Source organism: Bombus huntii, chromosome 12, assembly GCF_024542735.1.
Source record: "Bombus huntii isolate Logan2020A chromosome 12, iyBomHunt1.1, whole genome shotgun sequence".
In the NCBI taxonomy this organism is placed as follows: Eukaryota; Metazoa; Arthropoda; class Insecta; order Hymenoptera; family Apidae; genus Bombus; species Bombus huntii.
In genome coordinates, this window is record NC_066249.1 from 5,058,543 (window position 1) to 5,081,428 (window position 22,886).

At 35.4% G+C, this 22,886-nt stretch overlaps 2 protein-coding genes and 1 long non-coding RNA gene across 9 annotated transcripts; 1 reads left to right on the forward strand and 2 right to left on the reverse strand.

The window, feature by feature from the left end:
• Positions 1-299: 299 nt before the first annotated feature.
• Positions 300-15,166, reverse strand: LOC126871733 (steroid hormone receptor ERR1). Of its 7 annotated transcripts, none has more exons than XM_050630890.1 (9): positions 15,015-15,166; positions 4,169-4,315; positions 3,919-4,032; positions 3,681-3,810; positions 3,222-3,443; positions 3,063-3,098; positions 2,768-2,908; positions 2,486-2,688; positions 300-2,384 (listed from the first exon to the last, which is right to left on the reverse strand). In XM_050630890.1, exons 1-9 carry the CDS (start codon positions 15,024-15,026, stop codon positions 2,046-2,048), a joined length of 1,344 nt encoding a protein of 447 aa, XP_050486847.1. In that variant the 5' UTR covers positions 15,027-15,166; the 3' UTR covers positions 300-2,045. The 7 variants fall into 7 exon arrangements, with proteins under 7 accessions (XP_050486847.1, XP_050486846.1, XP_050486848.1 ...); XM_050630889.1 differs by lacking the exon at positions 15,015-15,166 and adding an exon at positions 11,262-11,502; XM_050630891.1 differs by lacking the exon at positions 15,015-15,166 and adding an exon at positions 11,262-11,501 and having other exon boundaries at positions 3,222-3,428.
• Positions 15,167-15,339: 173 nt separating this feature from the next.
• Positions 15,340-22,773, reverse strand: LOC126871721 (DNA polymerase alpha subunit B). Its single transcript, XM_050630848.1, has 7 exons — positions 22,544-22,773; positions 21,924-22,143; positions 21,757-21,808; positions 17,011-17,111; positions 16,134-16,928; positions 15,848-16,063; positions 15,340-15,785 (listed from the first exon to the last, which is right to left on the reverse strand). Exons 1-7 carry the CDS (start codon positions 22,620-22,622, stop codon positions 15,467-15,469), a joined length of 1,782 nt encoding a protein of 593 aa, XP_050486805.1. The 5' UTR covers positions 22,623-22,773; the 3' UTR covers positions 15,340-15,466.
• On the forward strand, positions 16,858-20,406 carry LOC126871783 (uncharacterized). The gene is made up of 2 exons (XR_007691740.1): positions 16,858-16,979; positions 19,876-20,406. It is a non-coding gene; the product is annotated as an uncharacterized LOC126871783 (long non-coding RNA).
• Positions 22,774-22,886: the final 113 nt, after the last annotated feature.

The following is a 22,886-nucleotide window of genomic DNA, read 5'->3' on the forward strand; positions in this document are numbered from 1 at the left end:
AAAATTTACGACTGAAAGGCAGTATAACAAATAACGTGATTTCTTTTATTGTAATTTATAAATTAAAAGAAAGAAAGAAAGAAAGAGACAGAAAAACCTACATCGTTTAAAAAAAAAAGGGAAGAACATGTAATAAAGAAAACCGAAAAAAAAGCAGGACAAAAATTCGCCGTGGCTTAGCAGCGATTTTCTTCTTTCTTTTTTTCCCCATCGCATTCGTTGCATTATCTGTTTCGTAGTGAGGAATGAACCGTAATAGGTAATTAAGAAAAACTAATGGAGGAAGGACACGCAATATGTAAGCGTTGCTGCCAACTATTTGCATCGTGTATTTAAATGCAGGAGGTTTAAACAAAGTTTCAAACGGTAGAAGAACAGAGACGAAATATACAAATAAAGAAAACTCAAAGGGGCGTCGCGATCGATTGACCAGTAGAAAAATGTAATCGCATGTCCTGATATTATTGCACTCTGAACGTCACAAGATTACACCGCACTTCAACACTAAAAAGTTTCCAGCGACTCGATCTGCTATAACGTATAATTTACCCTAATATTTATTTATAACTTTTCATTAAACAATTTGCTTCTCTCGATAATATCGAATAATCGCGAAATAACAAAAAGCTGATTCGAAAGTCGATAGAAACTTCGTGTTTCGTTGCGTGTAACCGACAAAGAAAAGACTCCATTAATTTGTTATAAACGGTTTTTCCTCCTTTAGAAATGAGTTTTATGTGTGAGTAGTAGCTCCTATACGATATTACGATTCCTCGCTTCGAAAAAAGCGATATTATGCGCAAGATCTGTGCACAGATCTCGTAACAATAATAACTATTTAGATAATAAAGATCCCTGAATACATACAATATAATATAATATAATAATATAATATAATATATATTCTCCTACGCTCTCTGTGTGGCACGCGCGAATAACATTTCGCAATCATTTCAACAATCGGTTAAATTTTTTTCTGCTTTCCTTAGAACCTGGCAACCTGGCCAAAGGTTCGTTCTCGAAACATTTTTTTCACAGTACCTCGTAAAAAACAGCGTGACGCTAATTAGAGAACGATCCAGCCATTCTTTCGCTTTCCTTGTTCACTGTTCACAGCTCTGTTCACGTAATTGGTTCAATTTGTACAACAGCGCATACTAAATTCATTCGCTGAACTATAACTATGGATGTTCAATGCAGTACACACATCGATTTACATTTATCGATCTTTACACTTAATGGTATTAAAATGTGCAATTATTCTATATAAAATGGCATATATCATTTTATTTCAACGCTCTTAAACATACACGCTTCGCGTTCCTCTAATTTCAAATTGACTGGATTTTTTTCAGAGAAAAGACATAACTAAAATAAGATTCGAATCGGAGCTACATGTAATTTTGATTGAGTTGGTAGTATTTGGTAACACGATGCTAACTCTATAACGTCAAACACCCACAGTTAGTACACTTGCATTTCATCTCTACGATATCACCGGTTCGGTGATCATGTCACGATCTTACGTAAATGAAAACGTTTTAGTTATTTGGTAGGTTCTTCTGTCTGGCGACAGGTTTTCGTAAACTATCCTAAAATGAGAGCTCCGGAAAAGCATCTCGTATCTTGTACTACGTATGCTATCCTGAAATAACATTGTTTTTTTTTTCTTTGTACCTGTAAAAGGGGTACTCGAAAAGGAAAGTTTGGTTATTTCGACGAAACAATGTACCTGACATCTTAATGTGTTTCGCGAATTTTGATGACCGATGGAATCACTGGCCAAAGCTCTGCGCTCCAATACTTTTCACGTTTGAAAAATAAAGCCTTTTCTTTCTTACGAGTCTTTCTCTTACAGAAAACAAACAAAACTGCACATCTCCGTTTCTTTTCGTTTTTCACTATCACTCACCATCTTTCGTTTATACTTCTAGGGACGTACCCTACTCACTCATGACGTGTTATAACTATAACGCTGCTACCATCGAATAACAGCGATTCCATGAAGTCCTTGATACAGATATTGTTGAGTTTGAGTTGATATTTCATCGATAATAAGCAGCTTCTAACATTTCTACGAAGAGCTTGTTCATTGGTACTTTTCCCGTTCGATAAACACTAGACCAAAATCTTCTAACAATTCCATCAACCTGCCTGAGACTGGGCAACACTAGGAACATATTTTGAGTGGCACGAAGCGCTTGTCCTGGTCTTACTGTCGCCATACAATCCGATAGGGAATTTAGGATAGAATCTCGAAAACGATATAGCGCTTGTGGCTCATCTGACCTCGCATCACTGTTTGCTAATATCAATGCTTTCAAGACGTAATATTCTTCTCTCGTTAAACCCAATCTTTGAAGCCTTTCTACGATTTGGATACACTGTTGAAAAACAAATAATATATATATAGACGTATATACATGTAGAAGATAACAAAGTACACGATGAATCGAAATCATTGAAATAATTAAGCGATACTCACGTGCGTGTATAGCTCTGTACAATGGCATTCGCGTGCAAGTCGTTCGTCAAGGGTAAAATCTTGTGCAAACCTTAATCTACCATTATTTGGCATGCTCCTCCATGCGAGACTAAACGTCAATATCTCTGCCCACGTACTTTGCAGAAGTCGCATTTGATCGTTTAATGCTAAACTACTGAATCCAGGAATCTGCTTTGCCCAACCTTTGAGCAGAGAATTCTCAATTATTGATTGATTAAATATAACTTCATACTAATAGAAAAATTGACATTATACTATTACCAATTATTCCGACCAGTTCCCGATCGTATAAGTCAGATAATTGTCCAAGTACTCTTTGATCTGTGTCAAGAGTATGAGAGATATTGGACACTTGTAGCATGTCAGGTTCGCAAGCAGCCAAAGCTTCCAGCATCTTATTATCTACCAATAAATTAGAAAATTTATCATTTAAACATTCACACATTGAATATTTATGTTTACATGTAAGATGATTTCATATCAGGATGAAAAAAATCTACCAACGAATCAAAGTATCGGACTCGAATAAATAAAGAGAAAGGACCCGATAGCTTACTTATTATTTCGTTAGAAGCTGCTGTTGCTATGTTTGCTAAAAAGAATAAAATCAAAGATTTAATCGTATTTGCGAGATGTGGAGTTGTGCGTGTTCTATATTGATACGATTGCGATCGAAACATGATATTTATATCAGCAAGAATTATGAAAAAATCACCTTCCAACGGAGCTGTCTTCACCGGCGTATAAGGATCGGTGGATCTTCTATATTTTTGTCTCCCTCCTCGAACACGATCCAGTCGCACTCCTTCCTTCAACATGCCTTGTCTAAGGCACTTTTGAAACCTACACGCCTGGCACGCTTTTCTCCTACGCTTGTTTATTTCGCATTCGCCGTTCGCCGGACACGTGTATTCGATATTGCCTGTGAAATTACTCGCTATTTTATTGTAATATACATGGTTCTCATCCAGGTAGCACCAATATCAGTTTTATGAATATATGCGTTTTAGAATAGTAACAGATATGCATACAGATAATTAAAATACTTCGATGTCTACAGATAGTAGGGAAACAAAAAAAATCGTATCACTGGAACTATAATTATAATCCTGTGGTGCTACCTGGAAAATTCTTCAGAAGGAGATATCTGTAATCGTGAAGGAACTCTTCTTACCTTGTATGGTTCTCTTAAAGAAAGCTTTACACGCTTCGCAAGACGCTACCCCATAATGAAATCCACTCGCTACGTCCCCGCACACTAGACAAAGCCTTCTAGGCATCATGTCTTCTTCTTTAACACCTTCCTAAATAAAACGACATGCTGAGTCTAACTCAGAGATTACAAAAGAGCTTCCAAAGAAAGAAAAAATGCAAGGACTTTTGCTATAGTTAGGTCGGTATAGTGTATGTACCTCTGATGTTCCTAAAGGCTGCGTGGTCGACGAACAATGGTGCATTTCCGGACTACCAGGACTACCTTCGCCTCCTCCATAATCGGCTGGTACTTCTATTTTGCTACAAATCACCTAAAATATTAAAAAAGTTACTCAACATCGACCATTTTGCAGAACTGCATACCGTCTATCTCAAGTTATTTTACATTTTCGATCAGTCTCACGAATCACAATGTTTTCGACCGTAAAAACTACATGTCCGAAATACCTCTTGATGTTGAAGCGTAGTGGTCGGTGAACAAACTTGATAGTTTTGCGTAGGCGTCGTAGGATTCTCAATTTCTTGTTTAATATTCGCCATGGTCCTATTATTTCCAATCATATTTTCGGTGCCGCCACCGGGCATCATACAAACCTAAAGCAATCAACAGAACATTTTACAATTTCGCACGTATCCTCCTCTCCTATTTGTCCCCTATAACACAGACCGATGGGCGTTCGCTTTTAAGCAAACCGTAGCAAATGCCGAAAAGCAGAAGAGACAGCCTGCTCTGCAGTCGGCTGCACTTTTTTTCTGTCGCTATTTTTAAGCGCGACCAACGCCTCAAGCATTTTTAGAATTGACTTCAGAAAATTCGCGATACGTAGCATCGATGTTCTCGGAATATCAACTCCTTTATTTCTTAATGTAATCTTATAAGTACACGGCGAGCTTATACTTTCTGTTTATCTGCATCCTGCATCTTTCGATGATCTGGCAACGGTACGAGAACTAGAAATCGTTGTTCTATCGACGTAATCGGATAATTTATGAAAAAGGGTAAAATGAATCGTATGAATAACTTAATGAGAAGAAAGGTATCCTTAAAGAAACAGTAGGGTAGAACGATAGTGAACAAAGTAACGGTGAAAGGATTGCGTAAGCCTGCTGCTCCTCTTCCGCCCTCCTGCCCTCGGTATCGTATATTAAATGCACGCAGAAAGGGGGTCGAGGGGCAAAGGAAGGAGCGCAGAGTATCTGGTTAGCCTTGAACTTGACTTTTCTGCGAGATGCAGTTACGATCGTTTGCGAGAGCTTGGGACGCACGTCTGGAGATTTATACGCTACCCAGCCACGATCTCTCTCTCTCTCTCTCTCTCTCTCTCTCTCTCTCTCCTTCGTCCTTTCTTTCTCTCTCTCACAAGATAGGCAGATACCTTATCATTGCAACGTGACGATTTTCGATACCGATATCATTCGCTCGATTTTAATTTCGAGTGGGGCTCGTCGTCTAACCTCTCAACAAACGAATAATGGAGAAAGGCACTCGAGCCGAACACGGGATGCAGATTTTATTAGACCACAGCTCGCATTAATGCCGAGTTGGTCAAAAGCTTTTTCCGATTACACTCCATTTCAACCGACAGTTTATTTCAACGGCAGAAATCGATAAAGATCAAGAATCGTTAATCGTATGGCGATCGAGGGGCAGACGGGGAAAAAGGAAAAACGGTAGCAAGAGATTAGAAAAGGAAAGAAAAGAACGAGGCATCGAAGTATGTGGTTAACCTCGAACTTGACTAGTCGTGCGAAGTGCTTCACGTGTGCGACGCGACGTGCACATCTCCCACGTTTAGATTAATGAAATAAAAACCGACACGGTGCGCGGAACACTCAACCACGATACATAATGACGACCATGACGAAACGACAGCGATACGACTCCCCTCAAGTTACGAGCGATTCGTCAGAATTGAAAAACACGTTGCAACGAAACAATAGGGGGGAAAAAAAGAAAAACAGGAGTGATCGAAACGAGAAAAGTTTAAAGAGACAAAGAAGAAAAAAGATTGAGATTGCATAAGCGTCAGCTCGATTCGACTCTATCGAACTACGAAGCCTACGAGTCATCGGTGATTCTCGATTTTCTCACATTCTTCGAATCGCTCCATAATCCGTTCGATTAAACAGTTACCAAAACGCAGACGGAAGGAAAGAACATAGAATGAAAAAAGAAAGAGAGAAACGAGCGTATCGCGATATCTGGTTAGCCTTGAACTTGACTTTTCTGTGGGAGAAGCGGCCACGTTCGCGAAGGCCGCAGAACCGCGCCAAGCCAATACACAATTTTAGACGCCGAACTCCGACGGAAACAACCGACTTCGCCGACCTTGAGTCCCTCTGTCTGAGTCTCTCCTCTCTTTCTTCCTCTCTCTGTCTCACACTGTTTCCCTTTCTCTATCCAAGTCACGTTAGCTTCTCGCTCTCTTCCTCGCGACAACACTCCTGCTCTCTTTATCTATCTTGCTCGGTTTCAGCTTCCTCGTATTCGGATACCCTCGTGCACGTCGATCCGCTCGTTCTCTCGTTTCCTTCTGTTTTCGCACAGCTTCTGACAAGTCTGCACGTGGAATTCTAACAATAAATCCGGACTAAATCGAGCTGGGTAAAAATTCACAGGCTTTTAATTCCTTTGCAACCGCGGTGTCTCTAGTGATCATCCTGCTCGATAAAATCAATGATTTTCTCGTTGAATACTTAAAACCCGCATACCCTGAAATTTGCACGAAATCGTTGACTATATTACTTCATTCTGCGTAAGTGATATTCGCATGTGTAACACGTCAGAGGATCAAGGTCGTTAATTATTCCGTTTGACAGAGGTTTTCGTGCCTTTTCGCATATATACATACGCACGCAAACTAAGAAAAAAAGAAAAGGCAAGAGAAAAAGAAAACGAAGCCTTTAATCGGGCATCCATTTTTAGAGGAAGCCATGACCCGAATATCGATTGCACCGGCTAGTCGTAATTTTATTTCTATCGCAATAACTCGGCTTAATTACGATCAAACGTGTCTCCGTAACGATCGCCATTCATTGTTTAACCATATTCAAAAACCGATACAAAGCGATGTCCTTTCACACCGTCTCTCTGGTCATTTTTAAGCAAAAAATCAAATATAAAATATAATTCTGACACGACGGAAGTTTACACATATATAAGTATGGAGTTGTTGCTACCGATTTGAAGTCGAAGCCACTATATGAGCATCAAAATTCTCCAAGTACGCACAAGACCAGTCCAACTTCTTTTTAAACGAGCCGATTATGTAAGCGAGAAAAAGTCTAGGTGGCAGAAGCGAGACAAATAAAAAGAAGTCGTTGGTTGCAGTTGCGATCGCTTTATTTTAAGTCGTGCTCCTCGATCACGAGTCCTTGTTGCAAATTAGATCGTCTCATTTGTGCCAACATTGAAAAAATGACATCGATCATCGCGTTTTATACAAATTGTCACATGTTCGTCGTTCATTCCGCTTCTACAGAAACGTACTTATATACGTATATATGGAAGTAGGTACGTACGTACGGAAGACACGTACGAACTAATTGGAATTTCGTAGAATCACGTTACCGCTATCGAGTACCGCTAAACTCGAATGAAATCCCATTCGGTTTGATTTACGTTCCGATTCATACGTATTTAACATTTGTGTTACATTATTTGCTCCCGATATTCTGCACCTATTGCAAATATTACATACTACCTTTACGTGTGGTACTTAATGGTACTTTGAATCGAGCGATAAGAGACACATCAGCTCGTGCGAATCGTTGATAAACGACTCAACGACAAACATTTTGGCCGATTGGCCGAAGGCTAGATCACGCCTAATTTTTTGCGAAACGATACTCTGTCGTTGAATGGAAATGTTCCCAGATTACGCAATCTTCTCCCGATAACTCGAGACTCAGGCACGAGATCGAAGACGATTGAAAGGAACCGGACACCATCTTATTTTCTAGAGTTACGACGAATGTTTATTTCCTGCGGATAAATTTCCGATAAAAGAAAAGCGTCGCGACGTACTTATATATATGGTATGCTCGCGATTTTGCAACAAGTCGATCGCGGTGACCCTGAATTATTACAATACTCACAGAGTAGCGATATCGTGGCTATATACAGGTGGATACAGAATTAGAAGTAGAGAGAACAAATCGATATCTCGAGGATGAAGACCCTGGGTCGCGGTCAAGGCCAAAGCTTCGGTAACAACCATGTTCCGATTTCGCGGCAAGTTTAGCCAATAAAAAATAAGGCAATAACGAGTCGCTATAATAACATCAGGATTATCGCTGAACTAATTTTAGAACCACGCTCTTTCACTTTACGAGTCTCTGCTCTCTACCTTCACCAACGATTCCGAGAATTGCTTCTGCCTGTTTTGCCTGTCACCTTTCAACGTAAATTTCTCCGCGCAACAAAAATTACTAAACATCCTTCTTTCTACATATTTTTACATACGTACGTATTTCGATAAAATTTAGTCTCTGAATTATCCGGTGAAAATTCTAAACGCGTTGGAGATTCGCGAATTACTAGCAAATGTACTTCACGGTCAACTGATTTCAATAAACAAGGAAAGAAAAAAATAACGGAAATCACGTTGCACAAACGTGTGGTTTTCTCGAAGTAGAAATCACACATACGAGAATTTGTTTCACGCATTGTCCAAGGTTATGGCTGACCCAGCTCTGAGATGACGTCACCGACGTGTCTCGTAGCCTGAAAACTCCAACGCTCCCCACTCGAACCGAGTTCCGAAAGCTGATGATTACCCAGCTTGTTTCTTACCAAACCAGACGACGCATCATCGCCACGACCCGCGCGACCAATCACCGATCACGGTAGCCTATCGACAGGCGCCTAACCATACCTGGCATCCATGATTTCGCATAGTCGATCAACCGATCTTCGAACGTTCTTTACGAATAATTACGATCGTACTGCCATATCTGCCCTATAGGTATTTTACCGGCCCTCTATCGACGCTTGCCTTTCGAGTATTTCATCTCGACGCTATATCAGATCAGTTTGTCGCTGTCATCGATCGATATAACCTTTAATGTTCATCAACGTGAATTCGTTTTAAGAAAATATTTTTTTAGTCGTCAAATGTTGTGACTATATAGATGTGTATTTTACACATTGCGAAACATAAATGTAAAACTTTCCCCTACGAGTATACATAAATTGAATGTCGATGAACGCGCAAGTGCATGCCGCACGTAATTTCGTGGCGTGTACAGTAACCGAGATACGAAGAGAGAGAATTAAGGCGATGCAAGATCTTTGTAGCTGGTGCACATATATCAAGACACTACCTCGACTACAAAAATACATAGTTTCTTGTAAAGTTGTTTGATGGCGGAGCTACTCGAACGTGCCTTTTCTTTTCCTTTAACGCGGTTCGCATGATCCCTAGCCCGCCATACGAAAACATTTATCACCATAAACAAACGGAAACCAATGATCTCGAAGCTACGATTTAATAAAAATAGCTTGAAAGAGACCCGCAAAATAAAAAAATACACCTCTGCCACGTTAGGTATTCATAAAAATTCGAGGATCATACTTTAGCGGTCGAGCCATCGACTTAGAACGGTTTGAAAACTTCTCTAACATAAAGTAAGAACCCAGAGAGTCCGAAAATACCTACTGACGCATCCTCGTGACGAATATATATATATATATTTTTTTTATTAACTTTCCAGCAGCCTCCCTTCTACCAAACTTCCTACGTTGGAATCCACAATTTTATTTCCGTTGCAGTGTCAGCTTAACTCGATCCATTGATTCGCTGTATGCGTTACGTGCAATCGAACTCGAAATTTCGGGGGAGATTGTCTTTCGCAAACATTGCGAGAGATAAAATCGGCCAATATTTATTCCCTAGAAAGAGAGTGCCTTTTATCAAAATCGGTATCGACCAAGTTTAAGAACGTATCGATACAAATATGTCTCGGTCCGTGCGTTGATCGAAATGCTAAGTATAATAAATTCAAGGGTGAAAGCAGCAATCCGATGTACCTATTAAGCTTCACGCACATGGAATTGCGTAAGACTTAATCGCGTGGGTATAGATGTATATGAGATCGTTTTATAATACGTTTAAATAGTTAAATACGTACGGATCGCGAAATACATATACACCATTATGAAATTATTATGATTTCTACAAAAAGAGAAAAATAATTTCACAAGGATAATTTGCACATAAATTTTGTTGAAAATGATTGAGAAAAATATATATAATTAGATATATGTATTACGTACGATAAATGTAGGAAATCTTCGTTATCGATAAAGTATAGGAGTCATCTTTGAACGAACACGTCGATATTGAAGTGAATTTTAAATGAAATTAACACAGAAAAATTCGAAAAATTTTTGGATGATTCAGAATGCCTGAACGAGTTGACATAAAGTTATTTTTATTATGCTTGCTATCGTCGAAAATCGTTTGTGCGTATCAAACCGCGTAAAAGCCAATTATCGCGAAACAATTGAAACGATTTTAAATGGGGCACAAGATAATTGTTACGCGTTCTTCTCAATGTTTCAAGGATAACCAAATTATCCATATCTTTTTTCTTTTGAAATTAGCGTCATCGTTAACATCGTTTTTTGAGCTTTATTAATCATTATCTATAACACTCGCTGTCCGAAATTTAAAAAAATTTGCAGATATACAATAAGAATTAAATGAAATTCTGAGAAACGACCAAAAACTACAGTTGTGAAAAAGTATTTGGTAAAAGCTTCTCGACTAAGGTCGTACGATTTAGGTGTTTCATTGCCATCAAAATAAACAACTTTTTCATGACAACGTTCACACACATATACCTCTTGGGTGGAATCGTGTAAAATATTTCCAGCTACGCTCATACAGTATCTCAAGATTTATTCAAATATTTTACGCATATCACGGTAAACCGTTTAATTTAAGGGAATCGTTGCTCCAATTATTAATTAATGGAAAGAGAAGATTACAGCATTGAAGTAATCACAAATCAACGGTAACGTTGGCAAAAACGGCAGGCGTGGAAAAATGATCTGTGAGTTACAGAATAGATTATCTAACAGACACGTCGTAACGTAATAACCGAGTTGTCGCTAAAGCTGACTGACTGCATGCGACGAAGATAATATATATGTAATATATCCTTATTGCATCGGAAAACAAGCGAGTTTGAACATGCCGCGAATGTAATCGCTGCAATCTACGTGAAAAAATCATTAAATTCATGCACATCAAATTCAAAAGAAAAATAAACATTTTTGAGACAGCAAGAATCATAGAATTTTTACAAACTTTGACTAGAGCAGACGAACTATCGCGATATACAATTTACAATTCTGCGAAATAAATCTGTTAAATGAATTTTAAACATTCTTATCCTGAAACGATCAAAACTTTGTTCCGTATTTGATCGAAGGGATTAACGGAAAGCAATAGAGAACGCGCGCGCAGCAACGTAAACAAAGCCACGAGATCGAACGAAAAGAAAAAAGAGGTTATGTATCGACAACACCTACCACATCATACATCCATGCATCCATGACTGTCGGTTCTATCCAAATGGCACTAGGATGCTGGGCTTTTATTTTCCTCTTACGCTTTTGTACGAAAAAACGAACGAAAAGCAAAAATGATCACGATGCTTAAGATCCGAACACTCATGAAGAACACGAATAAGCACATGCACGACGTACTTATGTACACAGCATCCCCCTACCACGACGTTGACGGCGCGACGAGCCGTACGCGACTGACGGCAGACGATACGGTAATACACGAAGCCAGCCGATACTAATACCAGGCGCTACAAATCCACGAAACATATATTTCTTATTCTAATTACTTTATCGCTTAACAATTTAGCTGAATTTTTGGACAATCTACAAATTATCTTGCCCAATTAATTAATACATGTTCGATCTTATGTTCCAATTTCATATTCAGAATAATGTTTTATGAATGGAAAAACCAAGCATTTCAAACATCTCTCTGACTTATTATTGTCATTGACAGATCGGATAAGCTTCTCCGGGTCATCAAAGCATACTTATATTTGCCAGCTAGATAGACAATCAGATTAGTATAAAAAAAGTTAAACGTAGATTTAAAATTGCCCACTATTCATACAACAAATGTGAGATTTTTCAAGCTGATTCAGTACAAGTTACTGCTTTCAAAGTATCCCATAGCAAATTGTTCGTACTCGGAGACTTCACGGAATTAGATCGGACCATATTTATCGATGATAAAAGCATCGACCACTCCAATCTAAAACATAACTGTTACCATGTTGGACAAATACAAACGAAACATTACCGTGGATATTATCATGGTCATGACAATCGGTCATTAACTCTTGGCCTTAAAGTTACTTTTAAATCACGTCTTTCGACAATTGAATCTTCTCCTTCGATGTTCCAGATACAATGAGGAAAGAGTGAATCGATTTGTAAGGGCAAGATGTTAATCGAACGAACGATTCCATGATTGGGAGAAATTTTTATGATTCATCAAGAGTGTGTATGAAAATGAAGAAACTCTTTGAGAATATATAAACGAAGAAAGAGCGTATGAAGTGACATTGTGTAGACGTAGGAGCCAATTGAATTTTCAGACGACTAGGTAGATCGATCGAGCCCCAAAACACTCCCTTTACCCCCATGGTCGAAACAGTTCCATGCTCGGCCTAAGTTGATACGTTACTGGCGTTATGCGTGCTACGTGTATATCACGATGGAAGGGTGAGAATGGGTGGGAGGCGGGGGCGGTGGCTGTGGGTATGACGGCGGTGGCAGTGGTTGTGGCGGTGGTAGCGATGGTGTCGCGCGGCAGCAGTGGTGGCACTGGAGGCGGCGGTTGCTCCACAGCGGAGACAAGGAGGGAAAGGAAAGTAGCTGATGGCCTTGAACTTGACTGCCGCCGTTTTTGCGCACAGCCGTCGCCCGCCCAAGACAGCCCACCAGCGTAGACTCTCGAATTTTCATGTGCCCGATACCGTTATCCACTTCCCCAAAAATTCACCGACTTATCGAATTTATTTTTTAACCTAACGTCCTATATGCTACGTAGCTCTACAACGTTATACGTTATTTTATCTCTTTTTGTTACATCGCATATTTTGCTGTGTTTACCCCCGCGAAAAAGTCAGATAGCTAACAAAACAATCGAGGAACCAAACGTAGAAAAAATTAGAATGTAAACAAGGGAATATAGCTTGAATACTAAAACTAAAAGTTATGCCTTGGTAATTTATCTTATAAGGGTAATGAAGTTTTGTTTTCTTTCTGTGGAAAATGAAAGTTGTATTTTGCCTATCTCATCGCCATTAAATCTGATTTCATTGAATCAGTAGGCAGAGTGTACAGTTTATCGAAGTATCTCACGAAAAGTTAAGACTTTTTTTAGAGAGGAGATCTTATAGTGACTAATCAAATTATGTTTTGTTACTCTTTATAGCGAAGCAAATGAAAGAAAATTAAATATGTGTAAATCAATCTATTGTCTGTATTTATATCCAACCCGTGTGTATAACATTATGATACAACAATTGTCTGACGACTGTTTTTAAACAGATTACCTGTAATAAGAATTATTACGCAACGATGCAGCGTGCATTTTCAACATTTCCCGTACACTCGATGCGAGAAGTTATCGTGGTAGTCCTCGAAAGATTTGCATCAAATACGTACACATCGTGCTACCAACTAACTTTTATAGAGGAGTGAAAATAAAAGATAGAACCTATACCAATGAAAGCGACTGGTAAAAGTATGTATAATCAGGGTTGAGGTAGGTAGACTTCAAACTAACCGGATCGATATGGCACTCTCGCTTTCTCATGTTCTCAATATGTATTGTATCGTATCTATGATACTCTGAGCCAATTCCAGTACCTTTCCTCAAATCCATTATAATCTGCACTGATTGTTTTACAAATAAAATTTATATCAGAAGACACTATATACATTTTCAATATTATTTCCAAGATTACTATCTTTTTAACAAGTTCTGTTATGTAAATTTAGGAACTGTTCAAAATTGTATACTGAAAATAATATTGACCCAGAGACATGAGTTTCATTCAATCAATTTCTTTTCTGCGTAAAATATAATGAAAATTGATTTCTTATACATAAATATATATATCTTACAACTTGACGACCTATAAAACTTATATATTCAACTATTATTCCTTCTCATACATAATTGAGCCACGATAAATTTTATTTAAGTGTTTATAAATAAATCAGTCATAGCAATAATATAATTTTTACGTAATGTTACCTTCAAAAACAAAATTATAAACAGTCGGTAATAAAGAAATTTCTGATTTCATCCGTCGGTATCATTTTAAGCATTTAAACACTGACAACATACTAAATCAATATCATATTTTCAATTATAATTATTTATATATATATATCTATCTATATATATATATAATTAACGTTTACATCTAATAAACCAAATATGTGTGTATAGTATATTATAATAAAATAATTAATAGAATTAATTATAAAATTAAAAATTTTCCATATACGTTACTTACAAATTGAACATATTTTATGTCAAATATGTTTCTAAGAATATTCAAATTCCCAAGACATATACAGGATATTTAATTTAAAAATTGTATTGAACGATAATATTTTTTAATGTATATGCGTACCTTTTAAATAACATTAAATTATAACATTATTCTTATAATACAATAATACGCAACAAAGTCCACATACTTTTTTATTTAAAATATAATTCATTTCTGCAAATACAACATATGTAAGTATTCACTTAATAAAATTATCAATTTTAATTTTATAACTAAAAGAAAACAGTATTGTATCACTAAATATTGGGACACTGATTTAAAGATGACAAATACGATACAAGGAGGGTATCATATTCTTATTATCATCACATGCTTAATTTCATAACTCTCGTTTTTTTTGGACGAAAAAATCAAGGCCATAACAGTAATTGTTAAACCCGCACAATTAATTTGATGATCAAAAATAAATTAGAAAAGAAGACTTATAAAATTGTAAGTCGTATCATATATATAATTAATAAACCAAGATCAATTTAAAAGTAAAATGCGAGCATGAAATAATTGCAAAAAATACAATACACACAGCAAAATGTAAACGAATTTGTAACAAAGATGGCGGAACAAAATTTGGCAGATAGTTGATACTTAGTTATCGTTTTTGTTTCTACAAAAATACATTGCGAAAAGAAAAGCAAATGCAACAAGTAATTGTACAACTTACCTCAGTACTCATGTACGCTTTCGTATTTCCATCAGAGGTTGAACATTTTCAATCACAAGAAAAATATTGGAGCAATGGCCGATTCCACAACTCACTAGAAGCAGAAAACTCGATGGCTCAGATTGTTGTTCGTGTGGCGCCATCGTACGTTTACGACGCAGACAAGAATCCTAAATACGACGACTGCTAACCTCTAACGGACAAACTATAAACTTCAAATTTTATTTAGTTCATTTCCCATATGAGAGAGAAATCATGGTATTACATCGATATAAAACAATATTTATATTTTCACTTCTCTTAAATCAAGGCATGAAAACACAAATTATATACAAATTCTTTTTATTAACATCATTCTTTAAATAAAAGACACAAACTTTTTACTTTTGTATTTTAATTATCGTGCCTTACATCGTAACAAGAAAATATAAGAAAAAATGAGGAAAAAGCGATCAGACTTTTACAATCTCACAAGATACTCTATTTGGATCCCATTTTCCATTATTCATTGGCCGTACACATAACTTAGCACATATGTACTTTTGTAATCGCTCCGGATTCAAAACGAGGCATTCATTTAATGGTTTGCAATAATGTCTAACGTCGGAAGGTAAGATCAACACGTGGGGTTGCCGTTCAAAACAAGCGTATTGTTTCCAAAGTCTGGTATCAAGATTCAAGCCAGGAGGAGGAGGATATACAGGGTAGAATGAGGACTGAGACAATACATGCTCGGCCAAACGACCAAGTCTATCCATTCCAGGTGTATTCCTAAAAAAAACTTTTGTTACACTAAAATTTATATTTTATTACCTAGATGTTGATACACTTACGATACTTCTTGTTGTCCAAGATGTCTAAGTACATCAACCGATGTTACTCCTATATGTAAACCGTCTACATTTATTATGCATGGATCTGGCATACTACAAATATTCGTCGTACTTGATCCAAGTTTATTTGTATTTAGAATGAACTCCGGAGTTGGAAAAACCGGATGATGATGCACATCACGATTAGAAGGTACCAATATAATGCGAGTAGATTTCCTAAATTATGAAGAATAGTAATGCTAATTTACATTATTATATTAACATGACCTTATTAACTGAAATATACCCTTGTAAATATTGCAGAATCTTCGTTAAAAGCGTATCAAAAAAATCTTGAAAAGTCTCTTTCAAACTACATTTTTTAATTTCAGGATGTGTATATTCTACGAAAGGTCCAACTAATATTAACATATTAGGTTCGTCTTCTACAACGCGTTCCATAAGATCCCATAAAGGTTGATAATTTAAATTATCAGAAGGTGTAAACGGACCAGCCGCAACGTATATTTTAATATCTTTCGATATTTTGGGTACATCGAATAATGGTGCATATCCCTTAACAAACAATTTATTTACTGTTAAAGTATCCTCAGTAGTGATAATACCCTCAACCGCAACGATCTGACCAGTAAACACTGAGTAATGCTTAATTGCTTTAAGATTCAAATGTAAAATGGGAGCTTGTTTCTGAATTTTAAGCCTTTTAGTACCTTCCAGCATAACAATTTTCCTTCCACTAGGCTTTTCGGCTGTTATAAATAGTCTGCCCCATGTTCTAAACACAACTGGTTTTATAGGCGCTATGTTTCTAATGTAACGTATATTCGAATTAGGAGGTTCAATGGCGTTCCAAGCGTAGCACAATCGCTCCCCAAAACTTTGACAATGCATGGTAAGAATTGCTCCCTGATTGGAAAACATTTCAAACATGTACAATGCACCTTTAGGTATATGAGAATTATCCGCCTTAACGATCGATACATCGTGCTCGTTTTGTTTCTTCCAATTTTGAATGGCGGGGCCAAAAAGTAAAAGGACTTTGCCTCTAACCGTTGTACTGGGTGCACGAATCGGAACATCACTATAACAATTATTGAAATTTACTAAGTGCAGTATCGAATTACACAAACATGTAAGTAAAAATGATTAGATAGTGTGCTTACGATTGTGAGGTATAATTCAACGGTGTGAACGTATGGCTTATTGCTCGTAATTTATTATTGCTTTCTGTCTCAGCTGTTGGACTTCTTGCTCTTTTAGTTTGCTTAAAAAGAAGTAAAACGATATTCTATATAATAGTATAAAATAATCTTTACTACAAGTTAGAAATATATATATTTCATATATTACACACAATATTTTAAGAGTGGAACAGATCACCTTAGACGAGTATGTATCTAGTCACGAAGTAAACCATAACGCGCACCACATTCATACTCGCCTATGGAATTATCTGTTTTACATCGTACTAAGGATTCATAAATGAAAAAAGTTTATAACGATGACAAATTTTTGAAACGGTTGCGCGTTAATATGGGAAAACTTATTTTATGATTATCAATGAAACGGCGATGTTTAAATCCAAACGTGCTTAATGAGTGTGGATCTAGTCACAATTTGATCTCCTGTGCACTAGACCTTCACTCATTTAGCAAATTTGGAAAAGATGAATTTTCTCGTTTTCGCTTGTTTTCTTTCTCTGCCGCCTTCCTTATTACATCATACGAATCTAATGTTGCGTGCTTCGAACTATCGATATTTAAAAATTGTTTTCTAATTAGCGATTACAGGAGAATGTAAATAAACACAGAAAGAGTAAGATAAACAGTTATTTTAACCGGTAACGTTACAGTGACAAAAAGTGTACAGTTATAGCATGATCTTCGGGAGTCAACATAACGATGAAGGTTAATTGTTATTAACCTGGCCATTCCTGGCACTCTGTTACGTATTGTTTCGATCTAGTTCTGTCCATTTCTTGTACTTTGCGTTCGATACTTTTACATTCAATTAATCTGTTGCTTTCTTTCACAGTAACTGTTCAATTTATCGAATGTTTCTAATTCTTTAGAAACGGTCTATTCTTTTGATCGATCTATGTCTATACAATTTATTTATAAAGCATATTAGAAAATGAAATTTATGCCAATACGCGGAATTCTCTGTAAAAATATCAATAACAGATACGAAATTTGCTCGAACGATACTTGTACCAGATCATGTAAAACTTTGAATCGATCACTGAGCTGTCCTCTTTCCCCCTCTTTTCTGACGAATACATGAAGAGTCTATTTCTCCTTCTACCCCTCTCACCGCAAACTATCCGCCCCTGGCAATCTTTTGCCCCACTATTCACAGAGATACCGTGGGAAATAACATGAAGCTTTTACCAGATACAGTTGTAGCACGCTATAAGAACCGTTGGTATTTCATTCGCTTTTCAATACAAATATCCAACTATTCTTTTCTTTTTTTTTCTATATCATCCGAAATTCTCATTTACTTTATACATATAAGAGAGAATATCGAGAAGTTAGAAATTGGAACAAAGAGAGGAAAGAGATCGCACTGTCAGTTGTTGGTCAATTGCATTTAATTGGTAGATGTAAGCAACTCCCTAAAGAACAGATCTTTGAACCAAGTGCCGTTTAAGGAAGCTAAAATTTTGTTATAATTTACACGCAATTTAATCTTATTAAACCAACAATTTGCTTATTTATACAAATCTTGCAGACTTTTAGACAGGTGGAACGCGATAATAAAAATAATTATGTGCGATACTCCTGATTAAAAATATCTAAAAAAAAAAAAAAAATATTTTATACAGTATATAAGAGGAAAGTGTAAAATTACCAACGATTAGGTGCAACTTCAAAAAACTATCCTATATAAATGCACACGCAGACGCATGTGAATTTGTATTCATATAAAAATATCATGTACATGTGTGAGGATATACATTATATACAGAATATTATTTGACAAGAAAGTACATGTAATTCAAACATAAAACATATAAAACTAAATAGTTAATCACATAATACCTTTGCTTAGTAACCCGAGACATTCTTTCGTCAAATATTTGGAAAATATCAAAACACTGAAATGTATATATGAAGAAAGAAGTAGATCTAAAGAAGCATGCGACTGAGTTGAAGCAACAGGTTGTAGCGACGCGACGCTCAGAACTCTCGACCAACGAACGGTCGACGACATTCGCGTGTACGCACACAACGACAATCGATCTTCTTTCTCTTTCTCATATACAGCACTGTTTTTATTACATATAATATATATATATACGCATGTGTATCAATGTGAATAAGGTTATCCGTAAACCTTCCTAATGTTAGCAAATACATTTATCTCGTATTTCTTGTAACGACATCTAATGATAAATTCAATGTGAATAAGCAACCTTTATGCGTAACGAACAACTTTTCCGATTCTGTGCAATCAATCTGGCACATTTCGACAATAAATATGGAACTGTATGGTATGAAATGATAGGAAAAGTAAAAAAATTTGGATAAACAATAACAGCAACAATAACAATAGCAACAGGTCGTTATGACGCGAAACGTTATACGATTGGCGGAATGACTTTCGAGTATGAAATTCACTCAAACCGAATTCCATAATGGCTGACGCTTTACTCGACCATTTCAACATATAATACACACTACACTCGCTCGTATAATACTATTTTGCACAAATTATTTACTATTTCACAACAAAATTTACACACAATTTACAGCTTGCATAAAGACTGTAAAATACACGGTTAACCGGCAAATCACTGAATAATACACTCCGACTCCTCGTGACTTCGCTGACAGGCAAGCGGTAGCGTCTCGATTCGACGCCATCAAGATATCTCACCGTACCGAATAATTTTTTAAAAATATCGACTATAACTGCCTCGTACACAAACAAATCAATTATTTAGCAAACTACAACCCGTAAATTTCAGTACAATTTGAGAACTGAAGCATAAGAGTAAACGAAAAATAAAACGCTTTGTTCAGAAATTCTGTAAGCGCGCACGCACGCGCGCATCAGGATGATAATGGAGTCTGGGTCCTTGAAAACTGAAATCGTACCCTCTGAAGAAATCTGGTCAGCTTTCTTAGATGGAAGGAGAATCCCTCTCTATACGATATGAGAAGGCACACTATCCTTTTTCTACCAATAAGAATCATTCCAACATTCCCCTCCTTCGAAGAGTGTCCTTTGTGGGAGACTGGGAAAGAAGAGGAGGGGATAATGGCGGCGATCTACCTGGACGATTTTTGTGGCGGGAATTATGGTGCTTCAACAAGATCTTACAACAGCGCTTCAGGACAAGAAACCACCTGCCGGGAAATAGCATCGGAAATTTCACTACTGTTAACATTAAGCATCAATAGTAAGCATAATAAATAACACGATGTTCTGATTTTCAATAAATGCCAATGACAATATTCTAATCTCGTAAGATTTTCTATATTTTTATAAAAAAGAAATATGTTAGAAATAAAATAAAACATTTTAAAGAATAAAACTTAACTATTGTATAAGTTGCTTAAAATGATACAATAATGTATTAAAACCTTCTAAGATATACCTTGAACTTACATTAACAAAAAAAGCAAAATAATAAAATAAAACAGTAAGTTCATAAAAAGAAAAGTTCTACTTTGAAACAAAAATTTAAGAAGACATTACTGTTATACCTCTAATTTATTTTGCTAATTAAAAAGGAGCAAGATTTTATTAATGTTGATAATAATCAATTTTAAATATGATAAAAATAAAAAAATAGAATAAAGTTTAAACGGTATTCTTCTTATATATTAAAAATTACATATAACCTTTTATGTGTATATGTTAACATAAATTTGAAGTCAAAATTTGCAATCGAGTTAAGCTTACTAATAAGTAAAAAATATGACAGTAACTTAAATCTAAAATTTTGTCTACTTCGTATAACTTTGTAAAGTACAATTCCAAACGTTCTATAAAGAATAAGATCCTCAGGTAGAAACCTTACGTCATTGCTACTATAGACCATAGATCGACCATAAAGAATGTGAGACAGTGTTGCCAAAGCGATGTAAATCATTACACTGCCAAGGTTGAGGTTCAATATAAAATAGATTGTTCTCATATATAATACAACAATTTTCTAGGAAACTATATTTAAAAAATATTTATTACGTGTTGTGTTGCATTAAAAAGATTGGACATTTTTTCACAACACTTTACAAAACATAACAACATTTACACAACATTATATGCACAGAAGCACTTATGGAAACTACGTTTTAAGATTAGAAAATGTTGTATGTCTTGCAATATAGGACATTCATAACTATAATCTATTAACAAAATTGTTAGACTTCTATTCTAATGACAGTATACGATGTATATTTTCAAACTAAATATTTTTATTAAGAGACAAAATATTTATGAATATTTTTGATTAGAATAAAATAAAATCATTCTAAAATGTAAATAAAATTTTATAACAAAATTTGGTTATATGTAATAATTTTAGACATCTAATTTATAAAGAATACTTCGATAAATCTGGCAACAATGTCGGAAGACCATTACAAGGGTAGAGACCTTCCCTCTTGAAAGAAAGAATAAGGAGAACGAGTAATTTTTGAACTCAAAATAGCCCGCTCAAAATTCGACGAAAAATATTATAAATGTAAAAATAATTATTGATGAAGCATATTAAAACATATTTTCATCCTTTTTTACAATAGACTGTATGTCAAATGTTGCTAACTTTTCTTAATTGGTGAAAATATTTACAAATAATTAGTATTAAGATATATATATATTATGTGAGATTATATTTACTAAATTTTATGTAACAAAATATGACTAATTAAAAAATGATTAAATTGAAAGCTTACCTTTAATGTAGGGCATTCTCCACTGCTGTATATATCCAAAACATTCTTACCACTATTATATGCAATAAATAGATGTAAGAATAACATTTGAAAATCACATGAACTTAAAGAAGTAAGAATATAAGCGATTGCTAAATTTGTTACTAATAAAACACATGAAAGGATACGTAATTTCTGTATTAGACTGTATATCAATATGTATATTTGATACTACTTGAGTAGGAACGTCTAAAGAACATTTATTGTTTTTTTCTAAATCTTCCTTTTCAAACTTAATAAGATTGTTTATTGTTGGATCAATATCTAAGGAATGTGGAATTGTATATGCTACCCATAATTCTACAAATTTTTCTTCATCTATGTTATAATCATGACATAGCTGAATACCTATTCAAAAAAATTCTTTAAAGATATATTAAATAAAAGTAATATATTAATATATTTTATATAAATGACAAAGAACGAATATAAATATTAAAAATATCTGACAAAATTCTATATATATAAACACATTTTGCTAAGTTACATAAATGTGTACATATTACAATGATATATAGTATAAATATTCCAAAGTGTTGTTATAAAATTTATCAGAATTGTTTAACACATATTTATAAAATATATATAACAGTACAAATAATGCAATCAAATACGAATATATCATCAAATATAGAGAATATGTCTGTCTCGGATCAAATGATGCTTTTAATAAATTACTGATTAGGAAATTCGTATAGGTTAGGAATAAATATCTTGCATTTACACAATAAGTCCATAAGTAACTTACATTTATCGATCACGGATTTATCGGAAATATCACAACCTAAATTAGAAAAGCACAGAATTAACGATTCTTCTGACACCATTTTACTACACAAACTAATATTCTTTAGGCTTTTCCCGCCAATTTAATAAATCAACGTACATGCGTAGTACTCTACAGTACCCAGTAGAGTTAGAATCTACAGTTACGAATGATGAATGGTATATAGTGTAAAGAAAACATACTGTATATTCAAGTATACTAAATGGTATGCAGAATCATAACGCGGTCCGTACAAATTTTTCTCAAGATAAGTAATGTATGAATATGTGATTCGCACGAAATATACAATAAATAATAAAAACAA